The sequence below is a fragment of the Gordionus sp. m RMFG-2023 genome, chromosome 4 (assembly GCF_954871325.1).
Source record: "Gordionus sp. m RMFG-2023 chromosome 4, tfGorSpeb1-WG-v2, whole genome shotgun sequence".
NCBI classification, from domain to species: domain Eukaryota; kingdom Metazoa; phylum Nematomorpha; class Gordioida; order Chordodea; family Parachordodidae; genus Gordionus; species Gordionus sp. m RMFG-2023.
In genome coordinates this window covers 23054287-23080222 of record NC_088778.1, presented here as the reverse complement: position 1 = coordinate 23080222, position 25936 = coordinate 23054287, and the positions used below count along the sequence as shown (strand labels likewise).

Below are 25936 nucleotides of genomic sequence, written 5' to 3'. Positions count from 1 at the left end.
TAATTAGGACTGAAATATGAAAAGGGCAGATGTTGAAGTTAGGAAAAATATTCTATTTTTTTCAGTATTTCGTTCACAAGCTTCTTTAGTGGGTTGGTTTAGGTTCGGGTAGAAATTCATTTAACGGTACGTTAAAGGTTCGGGTTGGATCCCTGATTTAAACAGTATTTGTACAGTGGAATGGATATTATTTTTAAATTTTGTACACTCGATTAACTAAGTCTATGATAAAAATGCAAGCAAGTGTATGTGACAAAAAATCGGCATCATTATATTTAATGATTTGTCTTTATTTATTATATATAATATAATTGTTTTATAATGGGAAATACATTTTGGTGATATAGGATTGTTGTAATTTTAAGTTTTAAAAAAATTTTGGAATGCTTCATAAATTTATAAATTAAAAATTTTTAAAAAAAATTAAATATAATATTTGAGCGGTTTTAAATGGTTGCAAAATGTAATATAAAACATAAATAAATAAAGGACTCAATTATCTAATCGAAATTATAAAAATAATATGGAATATCAGAACATCCATGTTAATCATAAAATTAGGAAGTATATAAAAAATATATATATAAGGCCTTTAAAAATATGTATAATATTATTTTTTTTAAAAAAATGATTGTTAATTTATTGATTGCAAATATTAAAGTTTTTAAAATTTGATTGAAAAAGAATGATATACTTAGATTGCATATTTGAATTAGTCAATTTTAAATAATCATAAATTATAATCGATAACTTGTGGTAAATCATTTTTAGATTATTATATTTTTTTCCCCCTCAAACATTATACATCAAATCGAAGGACTTGGTCAATATTTCGCTTGATTCTTTTAGTGGATCTACTTCTTCACAAAATACATCAGTAATGCTGGAATCATGATAAAAAGGCATCGGAGCGGATTCGTAAACGCATTGATAATTCTCAATTTTTATTTTCCGTGCAGATATTTGAGAGTCACGAATAAATTTGAGATTCAAATTTTCGTAGATAAAATCTTGATCGTTAGAATTAAAAGAATTATTTTCAGTAGAACCCGAATTACAGTCATCTGCTATAAATCTATTGTCACTATTCGTAATGATTTTGACATTATTCGAAGAAGGGTAAGATGTGGGTGAGTAGTCGTCTTTGTATTCTTGTTTGATTTGAATTGCTGAAGTTTCCACGATAGTGTCAATAGCAGGGAGAGGTGATCCAAACTTTGAGTTGAGGTTATTTAAAGGATATATGGGAACTCTTAGGTTGTTAGTAATTTCGTAAGGAGATATTTTAGCATCGCATTCTGTTTGTGTGTCTAAAGAAGAGAACCTATTAATATTATCAGTTTCCCTGGAACACACCGAACATTCTTCGTTGTAATAATGACTTGAGGTGGTTAGAATGTTGCATAAGATTGAATCTGCTAAATTAATCTTATTACCTAAACTATAATCGTAGTTTTTATTATTGTATTTGGAAAAATTTGAATAATCTTGTGACAAAAATTTGGCGTTGGCACCTGAGCAAAATTGATTTTCAATTAGTGATTTAGAGCTTTCCTGGTAAAAGTTTTGTTGGTGTATAGTATCATGATACAAGATATTATTAGAATTATAGGGTGAATTTTTTATTAGATTTTTGTTAGTGCAATGACCAGAAGAATAAATTTCCATGTAATCACGTAAATTATTGCTGAAATTTTGATCATTTTTGGTTATAGGGATAGATGAGCTGTTATAATATGATGTTTCTAAGTAATTCTGCTTTTTGTGAACTTTCAATTTTGGTAAAGTCATAGTTGGTTTTCCTAAATTATAATAGGAGTTCATATCGAATGACGAATTGACAAGTAATGAATGGTGATACGCAGGATAGTTATCAAAATGATTATCAACTTTATAAAGATCGTTTCCTATGTGATTATTATTATTACCTTTTAGCTTATTGGGCTTAAAGGATTTGTTTTGATTCCCCGAATCCGAATTATTGCATAAGTTGTTGCGTAAATGTAAATTTTTGATCCTATTTTTAGCGAAAGAAGAAGATGCTGATCCAATAAATTTTGAAGGAATGCTAAGAGGCGTTGAACATTTTTGGTTTGTTGAATTAGAAGTATGTACCACGCCATTCAGAGGTTTACGCCTTCTCGGTCTATATTTGTAATCTGGATGCATCACCATATGTAATTGTCTCAATCTTTCGGCTTCGTCGACGAATGGTTTTTTATCGCATGTTGTCAATGACTTCCAAGATTTTCCTTAATAATTATATAGCAATTAATAATATTTTTTAAAAATAGAAGGATTTTTAAAACATTTTATTGATTTAGAAAATATTTTAGGCCTACATTTCGACGTTCTAATTGTAAATGAGTGTGAAAAAGTTCTATTAACCTTCATTTGGCGGCCGAAGTGACTAATACAATAGACTCATGGGCCAATTAAACAAGTCGAATTTGTGTCTGATTAAAATTAAAACTATCCACTCGGAAATTTTTATAGTTTAAAAATATTTTTTATTACATAGTATTAGCCGCTCCTTTCAATAATGTAACGGAGAGAGATGTATTTCATTCATAAAATACAAATGAGAGTATACATTTTAAATTTAAGCGCAATGAAATTTCTCACATTTATTCTTAAGAAAAAAAGTTATTTAATTTTTCCGTATTCAATTCCCCTTTTAGAAATCCTTAATATGATTACAGGTTAATATAATTTCAGATATTTATAGCCGAATCGTCGGTAAAATCAAACTGATAACGTGGGGTCAGGCGCGTAGGCAGGAATTTGGTCTGAGGGGGGGGGGATAATATATTTTTTAAGAAATATTATTGTTTTTTAAAAATATCAAGCATAAATTTATTAGGACTAATAACTATTTCTAATACAAAATTTTAAATTGATGTGAATTATAAAAAAGTTATATGTAAAGAATCACTTAAATGTCCCAAAATAGAAATTTGAATTTTTTGAGCCTTTACACAAAAAGTTTCTTAAGAATAATTGTATTTTGTATGACATATATTTACAATGTAAAATGCAATCTTCGTTGGGATTGAGCTAATTTTTCAATTATCTCATCCTTGCTTGTCGTCAAAAGCCTATGAATATTCAAAAGATCCAAACCTTTCAATCTACTCAGATGTTGTACTTCTTGGTATGTTTTTCAAAGACCTGCAAGCCCGACCCCTGGGCCGGACAGTATTTTAATTTTTTTAAATATAACCGGACCGGGCTTGAAATTTTTTTAAAAAAACACCCAAACCGGGCCTAAATTATTTTTAAAAAACACCCAGGCCGGGCTGTATTTTTTAAAACAGCCTGTATTTGAAATCGTTATTATTAGCTATAAAAATCAAAAATAAATATAATTTATTTTAAAAAAATCCGGGCCGGGCCTGAAAATTTTTTTAAAAAAGCCGAGCCGGGCTTAAAAATTTTATTAAAATAAGCCGGGCCTGGTCTGAAATTTTTTTTAAAAAAACCCAGGCCAGGCCGTAAAAAATCTCTAAAAAAATCCGGGCCTTGCTCTGCAAATGGTACTTCTGCAGGCCTGTTATTCTTCTTAAAAAAGAGAATGTTCTCTCATTAGTTTACTAATGGGAAGAGTTTATAAACCCTTTTAATACATTGAGAATTTAATCTAAAATGTGCTTGAAATAATGCATAGCATCCATAGCATTTTTTGGGACTATATCAACCATAGTTAATCTTATAAACATAGTTATTCAGCTAGTGACATCATAAGATACTTTAACATCTTCATGATAAAAATCTAACAAATATTTTTTTTTCTATCACCATCTGAAAAAGGTTGGGAAGGCTTTTGTGGAAGTAATATTTACAGATTAGTAAGTGCTGCATGATGAATTAAAAATTCATTTATTTGGGTTATAAATGAATCTGTATTTAAGATATACTCTTCTACTGATCCTATATTAATGTTTTAACGATGAGCTTGCCTTGCTACAAGTCGAGGGAGACAAATATTAAACACGTATAGGTCTGCTTTTGACTTAACAATAAAATAAAAAATATGAAATTCTTCACCAACATTAGCCCTAATTTCCTTGAGTTCTGATAAAATGCTCTCCGCTATTCTCATCTTCTTAATCAAGTCAATGTCATCTTTTTGAAAGATAATACTTAAAATAGTTGTATAATTAAATAATACATTCTAATGAGAAATAAAATTTGGAATAAGCATTGAATCCAATAATTTCTTTCAGGTTATTGTGATATTTCAGTAATAGCAAATAATTGGCTCTTCTAACTCCTTAAAAGCTGTTACTGCTTGATGGCAGAGACTCTATCTCGTTGGACAAGGTTGCAATTTCTTTCTCCCTGTTGGTCAAGAAGTTTCAGAAATAATTATTATTTGACTAGAAATTTGAAAATGGTAGATAAATATTAAGCTACTAAAAATTTGAAAATAATAAGTAAATAATCGAAATTAATTGATAAAATAACTTATGAATGTGATAATAAATGTAAAAATATATATTTAATATGAGATACGAATAAATATTAACAAATATAAATTATAAACAATAATATATTTTGAAAAATATATCCGGCATCTGCATTTTTTGGCTTTTGGAAGGGGGGGGGGATTTGTCCCCCTGACCCTTCCACTGCGTACGCACCTGCGTCAGGTTGTGAAGTAGCAATTAGTGTTCAGGTCTAATAACTACCCATAGGCTTATCCAGGATTTTGCTATGGAGAGCGACAATATTATGTGAGGTCTCCCCCCATAAATTTTATTGGAGCTCTCTTTAGGTCCACTTCTTGTAGGTCTTTGGTTATATTATATTTTATAAAAATAATTTCGGGTTTACTTTTTTATAAAAATCTGAATTATAGTCGTTATTTTTAAAACTTATTAACTTTTACCAATATTTCTTTCAAATTCTACTTGATAGTGATATATTGTGTTTTTTTGGGGAGAGAGGGTTGGAGAGGGGGGATATAGGGGGATTTTTATTAGTTAAATGAGATTTTATAGAGAAATAAATGGATATGGATAGTTTAAATTAGGAACGAGGCGCCCAAGAATAGGGGGAGGGACTATATATTAAAAATGAAATGTTAAGGGTTAGCAGGAGTCCCTTTCTATAGATCATGCACATATATAAATATGAAGTGAGCATTACTCTGACGATTGAATTTAATCTGATTAAATAGGATAATTAGTAGAAAATTGAATAGGTACAGATGTGGGCTTAAGAGGCAGAGATTGAAGAAGAACATATGAGACTTAAAGAACAAAACAAAAGTTTCATTGAAAAGAACTAACAAGTGGGATGGATAAAAGACTATATCTCAAATATAATTTCAGAATATATTGAATAATCATGAGACCGAAATTTTAAATATTGGGCTCTCAGCCAAGAATGGTTGGTAATGTTGTTTTTTTTTAAGAAGGGATGTTATCAAAATAAACAGTTTTATTTCCTTGTTAAGACAAAAACGCAACAATTTGGTCTCTAGAATCTAATCGATCATGACTCTTTCAGGTCTATAAAATGGATCTTCGATTTATATATTTTTGATTGTATAGTATACACACCAATATTATAAACAACAAATTTACTGTTAACAATTTAAAGTCAGCTTCAAGTTCCTTGTTAAGTGTCAATTAATATTATAGCATAAAATTTACCTAACTTTTTATAATAACCTTAAGTGGATGTTCATAATTAGAAATAAATTAGGAGGGGTATTAATGCTTCATCGCGTTGTCCCACCCTTCTCAGGTCAATAATTGTTATTGTTGTGCTAGTTATAACCGTGATCTTTATAATAAATTCTTATATAATATAACATACAAGGTTATATAGAAGTAGTGACCACATAAGTAATAATTAATTTTTTAAAAAAATTTATGGAACTTTTAAATTATTTTTTGACATTATGTCAATTTAAAAACTTTTTGCTTTTTTAAAGATTATTTTTTATAATAATAATAATAGCAAATCATTACTTCACCAAAAAGATATAAAATAATGTGAAATAATCATAAATCTAAAAACTGTTAACAGCTTTTTAACGTTTTTATTTTTATTTTTTTTCAAAATGAGGGAATGAATGGCATCACTTTTTCCTTTTAGAACAATGAAGGCAATTTTTTTTTATGAAATGTTATTTTATAATATCGTGATTAATAAACTGCCTGTATTTTTTACAAATGAAAATTAATTATAAAAAAGAGAATTTGCGCAAAATTATGAGATTTTGGTTGAAAGAATTAAGAAATAAATTTTTCAACATAAATACAACATTTTTAATGAGAAAAAAAGGAGAAACACAGAGAGAGAAAGGTGAAACAGAGGCCAAGAAACTGTTAAAGGGTGTTTTAATTTTTTCATAATTTAATAAAAAAATTTATAGTTTTAATTTAAATAATTTATAATATATTTTAAAATAATTAATCATGTTTTCTTTTTTTCAAGCAGCACTCTTGTGTTTAAATGATGAGAAAGAAAAGATTAATAATCAACAAAAACTGTATATTTTTCTTTTTTAAACAAGTTAATAGTATTGCAGTTGCATTTCTATTGTAGATCTCTCTGCCCCCCCCCCCTCCAGCCAATAATATTGATCCCTTCCCTAATAACTAATATACAAGATTATTTAATAATAAAATATAAATTAAATTTGTATACTAAGAGTGTACTCCCTGAGTTACCCACTAAAATTTCAATTATATAATGGCATTGTATTATTATATTATCCTTTTCTAGGAAGGGACAAAAGTGTGCTATTCATGCCAGTTTCAATAATTTAAGATAGTTAAAGCTATATGCCAGGCGCGTACGCAGGAATTTGGTCTGGGGGGGGGGGAGGATAATAAAATTTTTTAAGAAATATTATTGTTTTTAAAAATATCAAGCATAAATTTATTAGGACTAATAACTATTTCTAGGAATAATTTCATTTTGTATGTTATATATTTACCATGTAAAATCCAATCTTCGTTATGATTGAGCTAATTTTTCAATTATCTCATCCTTGCTTGTCGTCAAATACCTATGAATATTCAAAGATCCAAACCTTTTAATCTACTTTCAGATGTTGTACTTCTTGGTATGTTTTTTAGAGACCAGCAAGCCCAACCCCCGGGCCGGACAGTATTTTAATTTTTTTTAAATATACCCAGGCCGGGCCCGAAATTTTTTAAAAAAAACACCCAAGCCGGGCCTGCTTTATATTAAAAAAACACCCAATCCGAGCTGTATTTTTTAAAACAGCCTATATTTGAAATCGTTATTATTAGCTATATAATCAAAAATAAATATAATTTATTTTTAAAAAATCCGGGCGGGCCTGAAAATTTTATTTTAAAAAATGCCGGGCCGGGCCTGAAAATTTTTTAAAAAAAGATGGGCCGGGCTGGAAAATTTTTTAAAAAAAACCCAGGCCGGGCCGTAAGAAATCTTTAAAAAAAATCCAGGCCGTGCCCTGCAAATGGTACTTCTGCAGGTCTCTGTTATTCTTCTTAAAAAAGTTTACTAATGGGAAGAGTTTATAAACTTTTTTAATACATTGGGAATTTAATCTAAAATGTGTTTGAAATAATGCAGAGCATCCATAGCATTTCTTGGGACTATATCAACTATAGTTAATCTTATAAACATAGTTATTCAGCTAGTAAGGCATCATAAGATACTTTAACATCTTCATAATAAAAATCTATCAAATATTTTTTTCTATCACCATCTGAAAAAGGTTAGGAAGGCTTTTGTGGAAGTAATATTTGCAGATTAGTAAGTGCTGCATGATGAATTAAAAATTCATTTACTTGGGTTATAAATGTATCTGTATTTAAGATATACTCTTCTACTGATCCTATATTAATGTTTTAAAGATGAGCTTGCCTTGCTACAAGTCGAGGGAGACAAATATTAAACACATATAGATCTGCTTTTGACTCAACAATAAAATATAAAATATGAAATTCTTCATCAACCCTTGAGTTCTGATAAAATGTTCTCCTCTATTCTCATCTTCTTACAAGTCAATGTCACATTTTTGAAAAGTAATACTTAAAATAGTTGTATAATTAAACAATACATTTTAATGAGAAATAAAATTTGGAATAAGCATTGAATCCAATAATTTTCTTGCTTCTGAGGAAATATTTCTTTCAGGCCATTGTGATATTTCAGTAATAGCAAATAATTGGCTCTTCTAACTCCTTTAAAGCTGTTACTGCTTGATGGCAGAGACTCAATTTTGTTGGACAAAGTTGCAATTTCTTTTTCCCTGTTGGACAAGAAGTTTCAGAAATAATTATTATTTGACTAGAAATTTGAAAATGGTAGATAAATATTACGCCACTAAAAATTTGAAAATAATAAGTAAATATTATGCCGGAAAACTTGAAATCGAAATTAATTGATAAAATAACTTAGTAGATAAATGTGATAATAAATGTAATTAAATATATATTTAATATGAGATACGAATAAATATTAACAAATATAAATTAATATAAACAATAATATTTTTGAAAAATATATCCGGCATCTGCATTTTTTGACTTGAGGGGGGGAGTATGGGGGATTTGTCCCCCTGCCCCCCCCTTCGCTGCGTAGCCAATGAGAGGTAGTAAAATCAGGACTAGTCGGATCAATCAAATTATGCTTACGAATACGATATATTATAATATATTTATTATAATAATATAAAATAAGTATTTATTGGCCATTATTATTTATTAAAATCAATTCTATATGATAAATCAAATTAGTAAAAAATAAAAACTAATTTGTTTAAGGCTTGTTGGCGTAAAAAACACTTTTACTAGAATCAATCCTGAGAAAAAAAGTAAGAACTAATTTAAGTTTATTATTGTATAAGGTTAGGTAGTTGTTTATGCTATATTATGGTATTTTGTAAATTCTAATACAATAATTATTTTCGGACCTATGATAATTTTGACAAAAATTGCTCCCACTCGTCCTTTTCTACCCTTTAGTTGGAGCATTGCACACTTTAGAATATATTTTATAAGTTTTCCAAATATGATAAAATTACTGTATATTTTGGCTATGATACTAGAGATCTGCAAAGTTAGCCCCGGCCCGAGTCCGATCCGGCCTGAACGGGCTTCGGGCCGGGCCTTATATTTTAAAAAATTTTAGGCCGGGCCGGGCTTAATATTTTTAAAAAAATTTCGGGCCGGATCGGGTCGGACCTTGGAAATTTTATTAAACATATCTAAATTTATCAATTTTATATTGAATTTTTTATGTAAAATAAAAATTTTTTGATTTAATTTATTGAAACTAAACGCTATATAACATATGTCTTCTATTTTAAGTAATTATAAAAATTAATTTCTATATTTAAATAAATTCAGGCCTGGCCGGGCCGGTAAATTTTAAAAATAAATTTCGGGTTCGGGCCGGATCGGCAAAACTTTTAAAAATTCGCACCGGGCCGGGCATGAAAAATTAGGCCCGATGCAGATCACTAAATGATACCAATTAGTACAAGCACAAATGAGAGGACCATTTCTTCATTACAGAGATTAAAAACCTTTAACAAAATTATGATATCTTAAAAATGATTGAACAGATTAGCTTTACTCATCATGATCTAGTCTACAATACAGAATAAATTATTAAAAAATTGGCCCAATCGCAGAAGATTAATCTTTATTTATGAATGATATTTTGATTAACTTTTTAAATCATTATAAAAAAAAAATTATTTTATTTTTTATTGTGATTTACATATACTGGTTTATATAGATATAATATTTTTTAACCTTTTTATATTGGCTCTTAATATTTTGATTTTCCAATATAAATTTTTATGATTATTAGTTCTAATAAATTTTTAATGTTCCAAAAAAAATTAATATAAAAAAAATTACCCCCCCCCCCCCCCCCCGTAGAAAATTCCTGGTGATGTCCTATAATTTATATATTAATATTTCTTCTGTTTTTAACATCATTAAATCCATGAATAGGTTTTTATTCCATCTTATTCCCAGCTTTTGCTTCACCAAATATATATTTGTGGGGTTTTTATTTGCGCTAGAATCCCTAGCGTTCTCAAATAAAAGGATGGGCATTTAGCCATGATATTTTGCCCTATTTATACTTTAATATAATAGAAGAATCAGCAAAATTATCATATAAAAATGTGATTATATGACTCATAATTTTTCTATTACAATATATATAAAGAAGACCACCATTGCTTTTCAGCGTCTTCTAGACCCCTCCCCCCTTCCTAATAAAGCTGTTGCCCCATAATTAAATATAAAATGATTAAATAGATAAAAATGTTTTTTTAATTTTCTTAAAATATTATTATATCATATAAGTATGTATGTTGGCTAAAAGGTTATGATTACCCCCTAATATTCAAAACTTTAATGGCATAGTTGCGTCACCCCCCTCCATGTTATAAGGTTCGGTAGCGTCTAATTTATTAATTTTGAACTTTGGGGGTTGATTTAATTAAAAACTCGGTTTAAATTATTAATGAAATTTCAAAATATATATATGCGTTACCCTTATTCAAAAAAAGAAATAAACGTCACTCGTTATCTTTTGGAACAATAACGAATAGCCATCATTTTCCTCAAAAAGGGAAACGATTACTTCATCAATTTATTAAAGTAAACTTTATTTATGCATCATCAGGAAATAACATTATATACGTCAATCATATATATGATATTATTTTCCAAATAAACTGAAATATAAAATGTATGAAATATAATAATATCTTACATAACATTTGTCACATTTCCCCACATCTTAAAACTCCTCAATCAGACCATGTGTAGGCTTAATCCATCGTTGTGATTTCTGCCTCATTGTTGTTTCTAGTCCTCGAGGTAATAAAGATATATCTTGTGGACCCAAATTTTTATCAGTCTTTTCCGTTTAGCGTTCTCTCTCTAAAGGTAGCCCTTCTACATTTCCCAAATTTTCAACTATTTCCGACTCCATATTTTCTCTCCTTTCCCTTACTTCTCCATTTCTTTCGCTATAGCCTGTTTTCGCAGTTGATCAGCATGCTTTCGTATCGTTCTCTCTTTACTTTCTACCGAATAGGAATATCTACCAGTTTTGAATTTTATAATTCCTTCCCCTGAAATAATTTCATTATGTACCCATGATTATGAAACCTCGAATTCCCTCATTTGAATGTTCGTCATGAGCTGCCTTCTGTCGCATAATAGATCGGTCCATCTCATCCTTAACATTTGGATGTAACTAATCTAATCCGGTTGCCGGTAAACGTTCAGTTGATAAGTGCTTGCCCATTCTGTAGATATCTTTTCTAGTGACAAAATATCGACTCTTAAGTGTTCGTATTGCTGTTTCAGCTAACCCATTCTTCTTGGGATGGTAAGGTGTTGAATGTATTAATTAAATACTTTTTTCTAAACAGAATCTTCAAAATTCTCCAGAGACAAAATTTGTCTTGGCGTTTCAAAACGTGAGAACTATTTCCTTAGCACCCTGATCATTATTATAGACGTGGTCTCTCTCATCAACTCGACCTCAAACCATTACTAATACATATGTCCCTCGAAATCTAGATTAATGCCTTCCCATAGCGTATTAGAGATGTTCTACGAATATAAAGGAACTATAATTATATTCTACCGGTTACTTTGACATGGAATACATTGGCGAACATGTTGTTCAATGCCTTTATCGCAATTAGGCCTTAACTGTGCTGAGGAAATCAATATGTGGTCTCTCTCATCAACTCGACCTCAAACCATTACTAATACATAGGTCCCTTGAAATCTAGATTAATGCCTTCCCATAGCGTATTAGAGATGTTCTACGAATATAAAGGAACTATAATTATATTCTACCGGTTACTTTGACATGGAATACATTGGCGAACATGTTGTTCTATGCCTTTATCGCAATTAGGCCTTAACTGTGCTGAGGAAATCAATATTAATTAGAGATCCTAGAGATCTGCAAAAGTAGGCCCAGCCCGTCAGGCATAATATTTTTTAAGAAAATTCGGGCAGGGTCGGGTCGGGCCTTAGAAATATTTTAAAATATATCTAAATTTTTCAATTTTATGTTGAATATTTTATGTAAAATAAACATATATGATTTAATTTATAGAAAGTAGACGCCATATAACATATATCGTTTATTTTGAGTAATTATAAAAATTAATTTCTATATTTAAATAAATTCGGGCCGGGCTGGGCAGGCAATTTTTTTTAGGCCGGGCCAAGCAAAACTTTATAAAAGAAATTTCGGGCCGGGCCGGGCCGGGCTTGAAAAATTAGGCCCGATGCAGATCACTAATATAAACTATCAGGGCAAAATATAAATGGTGTGAAATATAATAATATCGCATTTATTACAGTTTTTTACAGCACTAGTATTTATATTTTCAAAATAAATACTCTTTTAATATCTTCAATCATTTAAATGGTTTCTTACTCGCGTTTTATTAAAAAACAAAGTAAATCGTAAGATTTTTGACTTGATTAGAATTTATTTCATATTAATTATGCCTATATATGTTATGGGCAAAGTGTGGAATCACGCAATATGTGTAATGCTTTTTTTTTCATTAATACGTGAATGGCCAGTATATAAATTATAACCCAAATTTTCATGAAGATTATTTTAAACTTACAGAATAGGTATATTACACATACTTATATACATTTTAGGCAATAATTAGAACTGCAAATTAAAAAAGCACTCATCAAATGATTTCTTTCTTAACTTTAAATAATGTATTTAAAGTTTTTTAAATTTGATTGCTAGAAAACGTTTTTTAAAGTTGAAAAATATTATCTTGCTAGAAAAAGTTTTTAAAAAAATATTATCTTGCTAGAAAGGTATTCCAGTATGTATAGAATAGCACCCTATAAATTTCAAACAATTTTGTAAAATGTTACGTATCCTTGACAATGCACGTATTGCTTAGTTTGTAACATATATAAGCGATGTTATTACCCATATAGACTTTCATATATTTAAATGCTTATAATGTCATATTGAATACAATTTGTAATAATTGTAATTGTTAGCATAAGCGTATAAGGACTAAAGCAAGGGGGTTCTGTTTTACAAATTATTTTTTTTAGCTTATTAAGTTAAATGATATTATTTTTAGAAAGAAAGTGTTCATGTGGCTTTTTTAAAAAAACTGTGTTCTTCAATTCTGATAGATGAGATAAAAATTTTAAGAAAAAATATTTTAGTCGCCGTTATGTTGCTATTTAAAAATAATATATCATTTACCCCCTTTCTCATCTTGTAAGTTTAATTTATTCTTAACTGGATATATTAAGCTTGTTGATATATAAAATTCTAGTACAAAAGCATATAGCATTGGCGTACGCAGCGGGGGAGGGGATAGGGGGACAAATCCCCCCCCCCAAGCCAAAAAATGCAGATGCCGGTTATATTTTTCAAAAATAATATTGTTTATATTAATTTATATTTGTTAATATTTATTCGTATCTCATATTAAATATATATATTTAATTACATTTATTATCACATTAATCTACTAAGTTATTTTATCAGTTAATTTCGATTTCAAGTTTTCCGGCGTAATATTTACTTATTAAAATTTTTAGTGGCGTAATATTTATCTACCATTTTCAAATTTCTAGTCAAATAATTATTATTTCTGAAACTTCTTGTCCAACAGGGAAAAAGAAATTGCAACCTTGTCCAACGAGATAGAGTCTCTGCCATCAAGCAGTAACAGCTTTTAAGGAGTTAGAAGAGCCAATTATTTGCTATTACTGAAATATCACAATAGCCTGAAAGAAATTATTGGATTCAATGCTTATTCCAAATTTTATTTCTCATTAGAATGTATTATTTAATTATACAACTATTTTAAGTATTACCTATCAAAAACATGACATTGACTTGATTAAGAAGATGAGAATAGCGGAGAGCATTTTATCATAACTCAAGGAAATTAGGGCTAATGTTCATGAAGAATTTCATATTTTATTGTTGAGTCAAAAGCAGAGCTATACGTGTTTAATATTTGTCTCCCTCGACTTGTAGCAAGGCAAACTCATCGTTAAAATATTAATATAATATAAGTAGAAGAGTATATCTTAAATACAGATACATTTATAACCCAAATAAATAAATTTTTAATTCATCATGCAGCACTTACTAATCTGCAAATATTACTTCCACAAAATCATTCCCAACCTTTTTCAGATGGTGATAGAAAAAAAAATATTTGTTAGATTTTTATTATGAAGATTTTAAAGTATCTTATGATTCCTTACTAGCTGAATAACTAAGTTTATAAGATTAACAATGGTTGATATAGTCCCAAAAAATGCTATGGATGCTCTGCATTATTTCAAACACATTTTAGATTAAATTCCCAATGTATTAAATAGGTTTATAAACTCTTCCCATTAGTAAACTAATGAGAAAACATTCTCTTTTTTAAGAAGAATAACAGAGGCCTGCAGAAGTACCATTTGCAGGGCACGGCTCGGATTTTTTTTAAAGATTTTTTACAGCCAGGCCTGGGTTTTTTTTAAAAATTTTCAGGCCCGACCTGGCTTTTTTTAAAAAATTTTTAGACCCGACTCTGCTTTTTTTAAAAAAATTTCAAGCCCGGCCCGGCTTTTTTTAAAATAAAATTTTCAGGCCCGGCTTGGGTGTATTTTTTAAAAAAACTCGGGCCCGGCCTGGGTATATTTAAAAAAATTAAAATACTGTCCAGCCCGGGGGCCGGGCCTGCAGGTCTCTGAAAAATATACCAAGAAATACAACATCTGAAAATAGATTGAAAGGTTTGGATCTTTTGAATATTCATAGGCATTTGACGACAAGCAAGGATGAAACTAGATTTTAAAAATGCCTTCAATAGCCTACATCGTACCTCATTTTTAAAATTCTTCTATGAAACATTTCCCTGTTATTCTAAATTTATTGAATCCTCATATGGTTTTCAGACGCCTTTGACATATGGATCTTATCAGATTTTATCCCAAGAGGGCATCCAACAAGGGGATCCATTAGGACCTCTTCTTTTTTGTTTTGGAATCCATCATCTCATCTACCAAATTAAACAAAATTTTAACCTAGATCTTAATCTATGGTATTTAGACGATGGGACCATATGTGGCCCTTCAGCTAATGTACTAAGCGCCTTAAAACACCTGGAAATCAATTCCCAAGCTATCGGCCTGGTATTCAACATAAATAAAACAGAATTATGTTTCTTAAACAATAAGCCACAAAAGTTGGAAGGCTATAAAATCATTGCTCCTGACAGATTAACCTTACTTGGGTCCCCATTAGCTAATGCGACCAAATCGGAAGATTTTCTCAACAAGATTTTTAAAAGCTTTTACAGTATGTAGCACATTCTTAGTCTCCTACCAGCTCATCAATCTTTATTTTTAATTCGCAAATGCCTGTACATACCTAAATTTATGCATATTTTCCGATCATCATCTTTTTTCAAAAACAATGAATTCATATCTAAAATTCAGGATAAATTTAAAATATTTCTGGAAAAAATTTTAAACATAAATTTAAACTCATTCAATTGGTCACTTGCTCAGCTACCTTCTAAACTAGGAGGTTTAGATTTTTTTCCGCTCAATCTTTTATCCTTATCATCATTCGTATCATCTAGATTATCTAACAATTCTATTATTTCTGGCTTCATATGCCCTACCGATCGTTTATTAGACGACGCTATTGACAAATGGAAGGCAAACACACCCATTAACACCGTATTACCATCAATCATCACACACAAAAATTTTTTCACACCTTTAATCTCTAAATACCAGACAGATATATCAGTCAATCCACCTTTAGATTGCATTCAACTCCTTCAATTATCTGACAGACTTGGTGGTCATGAATGGTTAGAATCACTCCCTAGTAGCAACGTTGGTAATCTCTTATCAGATGAACAACTGAGAGTAACCATTGGTCTACGTCTAGGTTGCGATATAGTACAGCCTCATGCCTGCGTCAAATGCAAATCACCCGTTGATTCAAAGGGTAGACATGGCTTAAATTGCATTTTTAGTCAAGGGCGACATCAACGCCACTCAGCTGTAAACCATATAATAAATAGAAGCTTAACAGCTGCACACATTCCTAACAATCTCGAACCATCAAATTTATCTCAAGTAGATGGTTTAAGACCTGATGGTATGACAACCATACCTTGGGCCCTCGGCAAATCACTCATATGGGACTACACGTGTGTTTCATCATTCCCTTCAAACATAAATTTCAATTTAATAACACAGGCTGAAATTAAAAAGATAAACAAATACAAAAATTTTAAAAACTTTTTATTCACTCCAGTTGTGACTTCTACTAACGGGCATTTTTCGCCTTCAACATTTTTGTTTTTAAAAAATCTTGCTAATAAAATACGAATTTTCACAAATGAACCAAGAGAATTCCTTTTTATTCGACAAAAAATTCAAATAGAAATTTTTAGACACAATTATGGTTCCTTTTTGGGGACTCAATTATAGAATTTTATTTTTAATTATATAATTATAATTTATAAATTATAATATTTTTAATTAGGTGTTATGTGAAATGCAAAAATAGGGTTTTAAATTTTATAAAAAATGCCAATTTTATTATTTTTGAATTCTTCATATTTTAATACCATTTAATATTGTGGTATATTTGATTATTACCTAAAAAACACATTTTATCACTAAAAATTTTTAATCAAATATTCATATTATACAATGTTATTACACATAATTAAATTTGAATTTCTAAACCTGTATGGTGTTTAAATAAAACGGCTCAACCGATAAGCCTCTAAGGCCGACGAGCCCTTGTCTCCTCTACAAAAATGAATGTTTCATACCATTTAAATTCTAAAATCAATTGGACTTGAGGGGGCGAGGGAATTTTTTCTCTCTCCCAACCCCCGCTGGATATGCGCCTGAGTTGAGTTTATATTTTTCAAAAAAAAATTATTACGCACCCCCCCCCACCCCACCTGGCTACGCGCCTGATAAATTATCATAAGTTGTTAGGATGTTAATTATGCAAGAGCCAAAACAAAAAAATATAAAGATATGAGTGGTGAGAGTAGTAAGGGTAGATTTATAGTATTTGATTATATAAATAATCGTTTGAATTATATAGAGAAAAAATATAAATAGTAATGATATAACGGAAATAAGCTTCATTTTAGGATAAAGATTGGAACAATATGAAGGAAACATCTGGATAAGATAAAAAAATTTTATAATATATTTCAGAATGAGAAGCATTAAATAAAAATAAATCTAAATACTGATTCAGATTGCCAGAATAGTTGGAATCTAAATACTGATTCAGATTCATACTTATTCAGATTCAGATTGCCAGAATAGTTGGAATTACAAAGGTTGACATCTGATTTAAAAAAACTTCAAAATTTAAGCGTTAGAAGAGCCTTGCGATAAGAAAATTATAGTTAAATAAAAATATTTATTTTTGGTTATATACACTAAGAGATGTTACCAATAATAAGATTTTCCATTCTGATTAGTCTAATTACTAGTGAAGGTCAACGGTCCGGTCCTATCGGTAGGCCGATTGTCGGACCGATCTTTTTCTTGAGGACCATGGTCCGGACCGGTCTTTTTATTTTTTACGGTCCAGACCGCGGTCCGGACCGGTCTTTTATTATTGTTTAAGTTTGCTTTACTATACAATTAATATAATTTTTTTGTATATTTTATTTTATGATATTTTTCTAGAGGACTCATTTTAGATTTTGTTAATTTTTATTTTACAATATGAAAACCATAAGTTTGTCCAAGAAACATTTTACTTATAGTCCCAATAAAAACATAGAGTATGTGTTCACTGCAGTACCAAATTCAATGTATCGTCTGCACCTAGTAACAAAATAATTGTTTATAATTTTTTAAGCAATAAATTAATCAAAATAAGCAATAATATTATTAAAATATTTTAGTTATTATATAGTTCTATTTTTTTTAAAGAAACTGTCTGTATAATTTATTGTAAAAATTACTTAACCTTATTCTTAATAAAATAATTAGGTACCTTAAGCAGACATCTGATAAAACATAAAATATATACTTCTAATGATGAAAATGAAAATATCTCAAAAAACACAATCTACTCTTAATTTAAATATGCCCTCTACAAGCACAAAATCCTTTTTTTCAATACCATTGGATAAATTTTATTGTTTATATAATACTCTTATATTTAATAAAATGATAAAACAAATCAAATTAGGTTAAAAAATATGTTTTTTAAACAAATAAAAAGACCGGTCCTGGACCGGTCTTTTTATTTAGGACCACGGTCTGGATCGATCTTTTTCTCAAGGGCCGTGGTCCGGTCCGGTCCGAGGGTATCGGTCCAGTCCGGACCAAAGACCGGACCGTGACCTTCACTACTAATTACAAACGTAAATTATTCAAAATTCGTTGAATACGAAATAATTCATTATTCGTTTCCTATTCGTTTTCCATTTCGAATTTTAATTTTACCGTGAAATTTTAAATGAATTTTTATTTTTATAAAAAGATATATTTTTTAATATGAATTTTAAAAAAACACAAAAATTTATGGCGAAATCATATGGAATTTACAGGGTAAATTAGTACATCTATGAGATGGTTGCGATTCTGGCAAAGCGCTCAATAAATTATGTATAAAAAATTTGCTAAAAACCCCAAATGAATGAAGCATAGTCCTTAATTGTTAAACCCCTGCAACTATTATATATTAAACACTTAAACTTTATGTCCGTTAATTTTAAATCATGCAATTCGTAATAAATAATTAAAAATTTTATAACTGATTTTAATCTTGAAAACTTATCATTTTTTTTCAAGAAAATATTATGGTCTCTGTCCAAATAATATGATATATTTTCCCGTTTAAATTAAAAGGAACACATATGAAAAATTAAATTAAAAAAAATGACACTTCTGAGAAATGTATCTGAAATTATTTAAAATTTCTCTTTAAAAGTAAATAAAAATAAAATTATATTTTGCAAAATTAAAATGATCTCATTATGAAATATTTTGATTTCTGTGATGTTTATATGTTTAAAATTTATTATTTAGAGATAGAAAAGGATGTGTATATACTACTATATTGGCGATTTATTCATCAAATGACTTAAATATAGATAGGAATCAACTGTACCGCAATTTTATGATTTGCACGCCGATTAAATGACATTGTGCATTAATATAATGACGAATAAGACAATTAGTTGAAGCGTAAACTTCAAAATGATTTGACCCATGTATGTACAAATTAATGAATCTCCAATCTAGTAGTATACCTATATATACATAATTGAAGATAGATCAGTTAATCATGAATTGCAAGCGAACGAAACCTATGTTAAAATTTGTCATATACAAATATTCTACGGTAGGGGTCGTATAACTTTCTATTGTTTTACAAGTTTTGCTTAAATTTTTAAGTTTCTGGTCTAGGAGACAGATTATAAGCTAATTTTTTCATATTTTATTCAATTTCAAATGTGAACATTTTTTTAAAATGAGCAATCTTTCATATTTAATATACCTAATATTTTTTAATTACTAGTCCATGAATATGTAATTTTTTTTTAAAAAATCACATTTTCTACCATATCATTGATTTTTATTTGAATCAAAACCAATAGACCCAACCTGCAAATACAACTCGACTCTAGTCCAGAACGAATCATAAAATGGGAGGATAACGAGGTAGTGGTTAAGAAATAAGGAATGGTGGTCGGGCTAGGTCTAAATTTTGTTCAAAGTCCGTGAGGACTATTTCCCGTTAAAACAATTTACTCTAAATATTACCTAAATTTTAAGAAACTAGATTATAAAAATATAAAAACTGGGTCGGGCAAAATATTTTTTTAAATATCCGCCGGGTTTCGAAATAACAAAAATAAATTAAATCCTGACCTGATCTAAAAATTTGACTTCTACAGGTCTATAATTTATTTTATTTTACTTCGAAAAGTAACTTTTAAATTAATATTATCCTGAATAACAAATTGATGTAATCTGGTTTTAATAATTGGGGAAATTATTTTAATTTGTAAAAAATTTCTACAAATTTTTACCTTGATTTACACTTTAAAAATAGGTTGAAGCCCGGCCATATCGGGGAGGGGGGATTTAATAAGAATAATAAATTCAAGTTTATGTCAATTGATGAGTTGAAAAATGTTGGAAAATAATATAATAGAACTTTTAATATTATTAATTTATATTTAAAACGAAGCCAAAATTATTTTTTTTAAAAAAATACCGTAACCGGATTTGAAAATGACTTTGATATAAAATAAATTTTAGATTTACTTTCACTTTAAATGGATTTATAAAATACTCGTTCATTCTTGAACTTTCTAAATATTTTTTTTACCACTGACTTTCTATTTTATATATGAAAATTTTTAGTAGACATAGTTGAAGCCAAGAACATGTTAGAACAGACAAATTAACTTAGTTATAGATGTTATTTAAATGTTGGGATTTATAAGATAGAGTTTATTTTCAAAATCTTAAGCCTGTGCCTTTTATTCAATATAGTGTTGTTAAACGGCTCTATATGAGCCGATTATTAAAAAAGGTAACTCAATATTTTAGCCAGAAAAATATTCCCTAGACCTCGAGATTTTGATAATATATGTCTAGACTATTGTTCCTTCTAGGAACAAAATAATCAGGCTCGCGTAATATTTTTCTGCGTAATGAGTTAGTCGTTTTTGAAAATCGGCTCAAAACGAGCCGTTTAACAACACTAATTAAATAAAACAAAAAATGATACCAAATAGAACTAAATATTATATTGGATCGATTGAGGGCTTATAAAATAATTAGTATAAATAAAAGGGGAGTATCCTTATTAACATAAATTATACATTTTATAACTATATTATTACTTATTATACTATTATTGATCAATGTCATCACTTTGTAATAAATATGTTGGGAAGTTATATGATATAATTAATAATGGTTTGTTTAGTAAAGTTATTCAAATAAATTGACAATCTAAATGAGGAGAGGGAAATAGATTCGAATATAGATATTTAAATTATGAGAATTACAAGCCAAAAATGAGGTCAGATATTCCTATTAGTTGTGATAAATGTTTGGTGCTATTTTAAATTTCATATATAGGCTATCTCTGACGATGATAATTTAATACTTTCCATACCTCTATCGTCTAACATAACATCGAGATCGAAGGTCCCAAGTCAAAATCCAGAAAATGCCTTCATTTTAAATAGGAAATGCATGAAGATTTTGAATGTTACAGCTAGAGATGCCTGATGATTTTGACCTTCACAGCTATAAATTCGCTATCCTTAGAATGAGATTGGCGTTGATTAATTCTTTGATAATTTAGATTCCTATAGAATCATTCCTTGATGAGGGAAAATACATAAGGGGGGGGGGGGCAAGGCGTGGTAATTCCACCCCCAATTGAAAAGGATGTATTCAAGAATTTAAAACTACTAATTTTTATTGAACATTTATCACAACTGTTAAGAAACCAAAGTTATTCATTATGGAATCTTCATTTAATATATTTAGTATTATGGTGATTAGGAAAGATACTTCTTTTCAAAAGATAAGTATAAGTTTTAGAAATATGTAAAGCTCGGCCCTTCCGGGAAAATTTTTAAAAAACTAAACGGGCAGTGCCGGACTGGAATTTTTTTTTTTTAAATTGTTCATAAAAAAATTTGGGCCGTGTTGCGTGATAACGGTTGAGAGATAAATAAATTTTTAAACGTGGTTATGGAATTGGTAGTTTTATGATAAAATTTGCAATTTATTTAAATCTTTTGATGCAATATTTAGAGAAAACTGCTTTTTTTTTATAAAAGGTGTCATTATAAATAAATAAAAAAGGACTCTATCGCACTAAGATTAAATTTGCCGAGTATGGGAATTAGGATGCTTAGGCGCTTTTTTTTACAAATGCAATGAGGATTCAGTTCATAAAATTAATTATCTTTATAATGTCTGTATAGCTTAAAAAATTTTTTAAATAATATCTTTACCAAATACAAAGTGTGCGTCAATTAAAGTTTTAAATTTTTAACGATTGCTAAGTGTAGGAATGGGGAGTCGCTGAAATTTATTATAACTAACAATAATTAGGGAAAAGGGACAAATATTGTTTGGTCTAATATGAGGCGTCCTAGATTAATATAGCCATTTCAGGCGCTGAGGCGTAAATAAATTACGATATTTGTTTGGTTGGGAGTTTGGATGGAAATTAATTTTGATGTTTTCGAATATAGCATCAAATTATCATAGTTACAACAAAATAAGATAAATTGGCGAGTATTTTCTTTCTCTCATCTAAATGATCAAAAATATGATCTATTTTTTCAATAGCTTTTAATATAGCATGCATAATAGATTTTTTGAGTTTAATATAATAAATTCTCGGTAACCTGAAATATACTAGAGATCTGCACAGACCTATCCGAGTTCGACCCGATTGCTGACATTTTCTTGGATTTGATTGGGCAGAACCTAAATCTTACATATTTTATTCGAGCCGGGTGTCAATCTAGGAATTTTTCTCTCAATGCTTTTTATAATAAATATTTAAAAAAATGATCCATTTTTTTCTATATTTTTTTTTTCAAACTCAGACTTATTTTTGATGAATATCGGATTAGACGTTCAAGGAAGTAGGCAAATTGGTTTGACAAATTTTTTTTTCTCGAATCAGGCTGGGCTTAAAAAAATAAATATGAAGCAGGGCTCAAATAATGGGATGAGCAAGGATCCCATCAGAAAAAATAATAAGGCTGGAGATTGCGACACGAAATAAAATAAAATTAAACACTAAACTGGGGTAAGACATAGAATTATAGTTTTTAACATTTAGTTGAGTTTATATTAAATTCTTAATATTTTCGAATATGTATTAATTTTTTTTTTCAACGAGTGCTGCTCGCTCCTTTTATCAATCTACTCAAATAATAAAAAAAAAATTTAGTCGCGTTCAAATTATATTAAGATTGCAGGAAACTATCTCTTCTTCGGGTTTCAATTAAATTTTGATAGGATGGCAAATTAATAATTATTTCGTCACAAACGGTTAGGAGCGAGGAAAACTTTTTCATCTGATATTATCTATTTCAGTTTTGAATCATAGCAGATCAAAAGCTATGTAGTCCCCCCCCCACCCTCAGAGATAATTAAGTAATGTAATTTAATTACAAAGTTATAGGGTCCTGAGCAGACCTTCTTAAATATTAGATCTTATTGTAAAGAAAAATAAATAATTTATTTAGATTAAATCAATTTTAAAAAGATATATAAAAGATAACAAAAACTATATAAATAAGAATTGTATTGTTTTAGTAATCTCTATATACATTGTAAATTGTACATTAAATAATATATATTAATATTAGTATAAAACATAAAATAATAAATAGTTTAAATTTAAATTTTAGATATCTTATTTATGATTATTTATAGTCCATTAGTCTGCCGGAGTCCTCAATCAATATCATATTATTTATGATGGATTATTTAATAAAGAAATCAGCTAGAAAACCGAATGTAACCTAATAAAGTATCAGGTGCATACGCAAATGTTAACGTTACTCGTTTGTTCTACCTAATTAAGCATGGTAGAAAATTAAATTTTTTAAATGTAATAAGCGTTCTCAGAAGACGCTTTTGGAAGAAATTTTTTATCAAAACTAAACATAAGTGTTCTAAAAAGAACTTTACCTTGCAACGCTACTTACATAAATACTTTGTTTAAAACACTAAAAAAATAAACTCAAAAAAAATTACCCTCAATTTACAAATTATTTTTTTACCGAGCTTAAATTTAAAATTTTGTTTAAACTAATGATGTTAAAAACTCCAATTTAATTTACCTAAATCTCGAAATTTTTTTAAAAAAAGGATTAACTTTTCTACCATCTTTGGCAAATCATGAAGCTTAGGTAGTATTTTTTTTGATAAAAATCTTGAATTAACGTTTTTTAAAAATAGGCAAAATTGAGATTTTTAAAATACATGAATCTAATCTTAACTGGAGCCCTGGAAATTAAAATTTTTTTGGGTCAAGTCCCGTCCAAAATTTGCATTTTTAAACCCCATGTATGACCTGAATTTTTATTTTAGACCAGGATCTGACCTAAATTTTTATCCTATGCCAGCTCCAGGTCCATAATTTTAATTAAAAAATATAAATAAAGAGCATTTTTATGAAGTAAAAATCACGAATTGCTTTGTTCTTATCATAAATAAGTTCATATAATTATTTTCGATCCCGACCCAGTTCAAATAATTTTAAAATTTTTAGGTCTGAGACCGGCTTCGGGCCGAGTTTTAGATTGGCTTGGAGGGCACCATTGTCAAAACTTTGATTTAGACGCTTTTCAGCTAAATCAAGATTTTAATTAAAAAAAATTATATTACCTTAGCCTCAAGATTTTCTCAAAAGAGGGCTAAACCTTTCTTTGCCATCTATATGCAAAATCTCGAGACTTAAGTAGTCTCTTATTTGCTAAAAATCTTGATCTAGTCAATTTTTTAGCCTAAATTGATGGTTTCGAAAATAAAATCTAAATGAAATATTTTTTATCATATATTTGGACTGCCAAGAAAAATACCAAAAATGTTTTAGAAAGAAATCCAAATTCATACCATTTTATTAAGAAAAAAAAAATTTGTTTAAAATTTAAAAAAAAAATTAATACCCAAGATTTTGCTGAGATCGGCATTGTGCAAGTCGGGATTCGCATCGGCCAATACTCGTCGCTCAGTCTTAGCCCATACCATAAAAGCATTCATTGGTCTGCGAATTCTAGTTTCCTTGCTACTACTGATACTAGCTGTGACAGCATGATTATTCGCATTATTGCTAGCAAACGAGGGTCTTGCAATATTATTTAACTTTTTGTTTTTGTCATTGACATGATGAAAAGTATTTTTGCTCCAGTTTGAATGGTTATTGGTTTTGATTTTATCTTCTTCTATGTTATAATAGTTTGCTGTGGCGTGATTGGCGAAATGAACATCGACCAACTTCGACGTGTCTTCCACTCTATTATTCTTGCTATTATCCAAAGTAGAGGAGACTGGCTCATAATCATAGCCATTAAAGTAATTAAAAAGACCCTTATTGAGTTGATCACCTGTGAATGAATCAGATGAGTTTAAGGAAATTATCAGCGGTTTCGATATAAGCTGATTTTCGAAAGTGCAAAATTGAGATGTCATTATCCAAAAATGGAAACTTTTAAAGAAACTGACGATGACCTCAAAATAAAAGATGATACAAGAAGGAATTTGAAGATGGAAGTTGATAGGAAATTATCTTTTATTTTGTGAGGATATTTTTTGTTTTTTTTATACAAATAGGGTAGATATTTTTTTTAATTATAGCATTTAATTTGAATTTATAAAGTTTAAAGTTTAAAATTTATTAAATAAAAATTAGAAATAAATTTTTGTGATTGATATATACTTATTTTATATTTCAATTTTTAGTGGCATTTTATGGAAAAAAATATGTTGTACTTAATAAGAACATAAATATTTAAATAAATTTATTTACTCAAAAAATAAAAAAAAAATTAAAAATTAAAACAAGATTAATGTTGTTTAAATTTTTTTTTTTTAAAAAAAAAAAAATCTCAAAAATATAATTATAAAATTTTTTTTAACAAAAAATAATAATTTTTTACGAAGTGAAAATTTTTTTATTCCCATCTGTGAGAAAAAAGTGAAACTGAAACTATAATTTGATTTTTCAAAAAATTTAAGAGTGGAGGAATCCAGGGGTAGCAATTCATTTAGTAATAAGAAAACTGTATGATGGTTCTGTTTCGATGGTTCTGTTTCTGATATGTTTTTTCAAAGATTTTGAAATTTTGAAATAAATTGCCAAATATGAT

The 25936-nt window shown here is 28.8% G+C and overlaps 1 protein-coding gene across 1 annotated transcript; it reads right to left on the bottom strand.

Annotated features, from left to right (window-relative positions):
• Nucleotides 1–307: 307 nt before the first annotated feature.
• Nucleotides 308–25555, bottom strand: LOC135928163 (GATA zinc finger domain-containing protein 14-like). The gene is made up of 2 exons (XM_065464530.1): nucleotides 24737–25555; nucleotides 308–2252 (listed from the first exon to the last, which is right to left on the bottom strand). The coding sequence occupies exons 1-2, from the start codon at nucleotides 25257–25259 to the stop codon at nucleotides 793–795; spliced, it is 1983 nt and encodes a 660-aa protein (XP_065320602.1). The 5' UTR covers nucleotides 25260–25555; the 3' UTR covers nucleotides 308–792.
• Nucleotides 25556–25936: the final 381 nt, after the last annotated feature.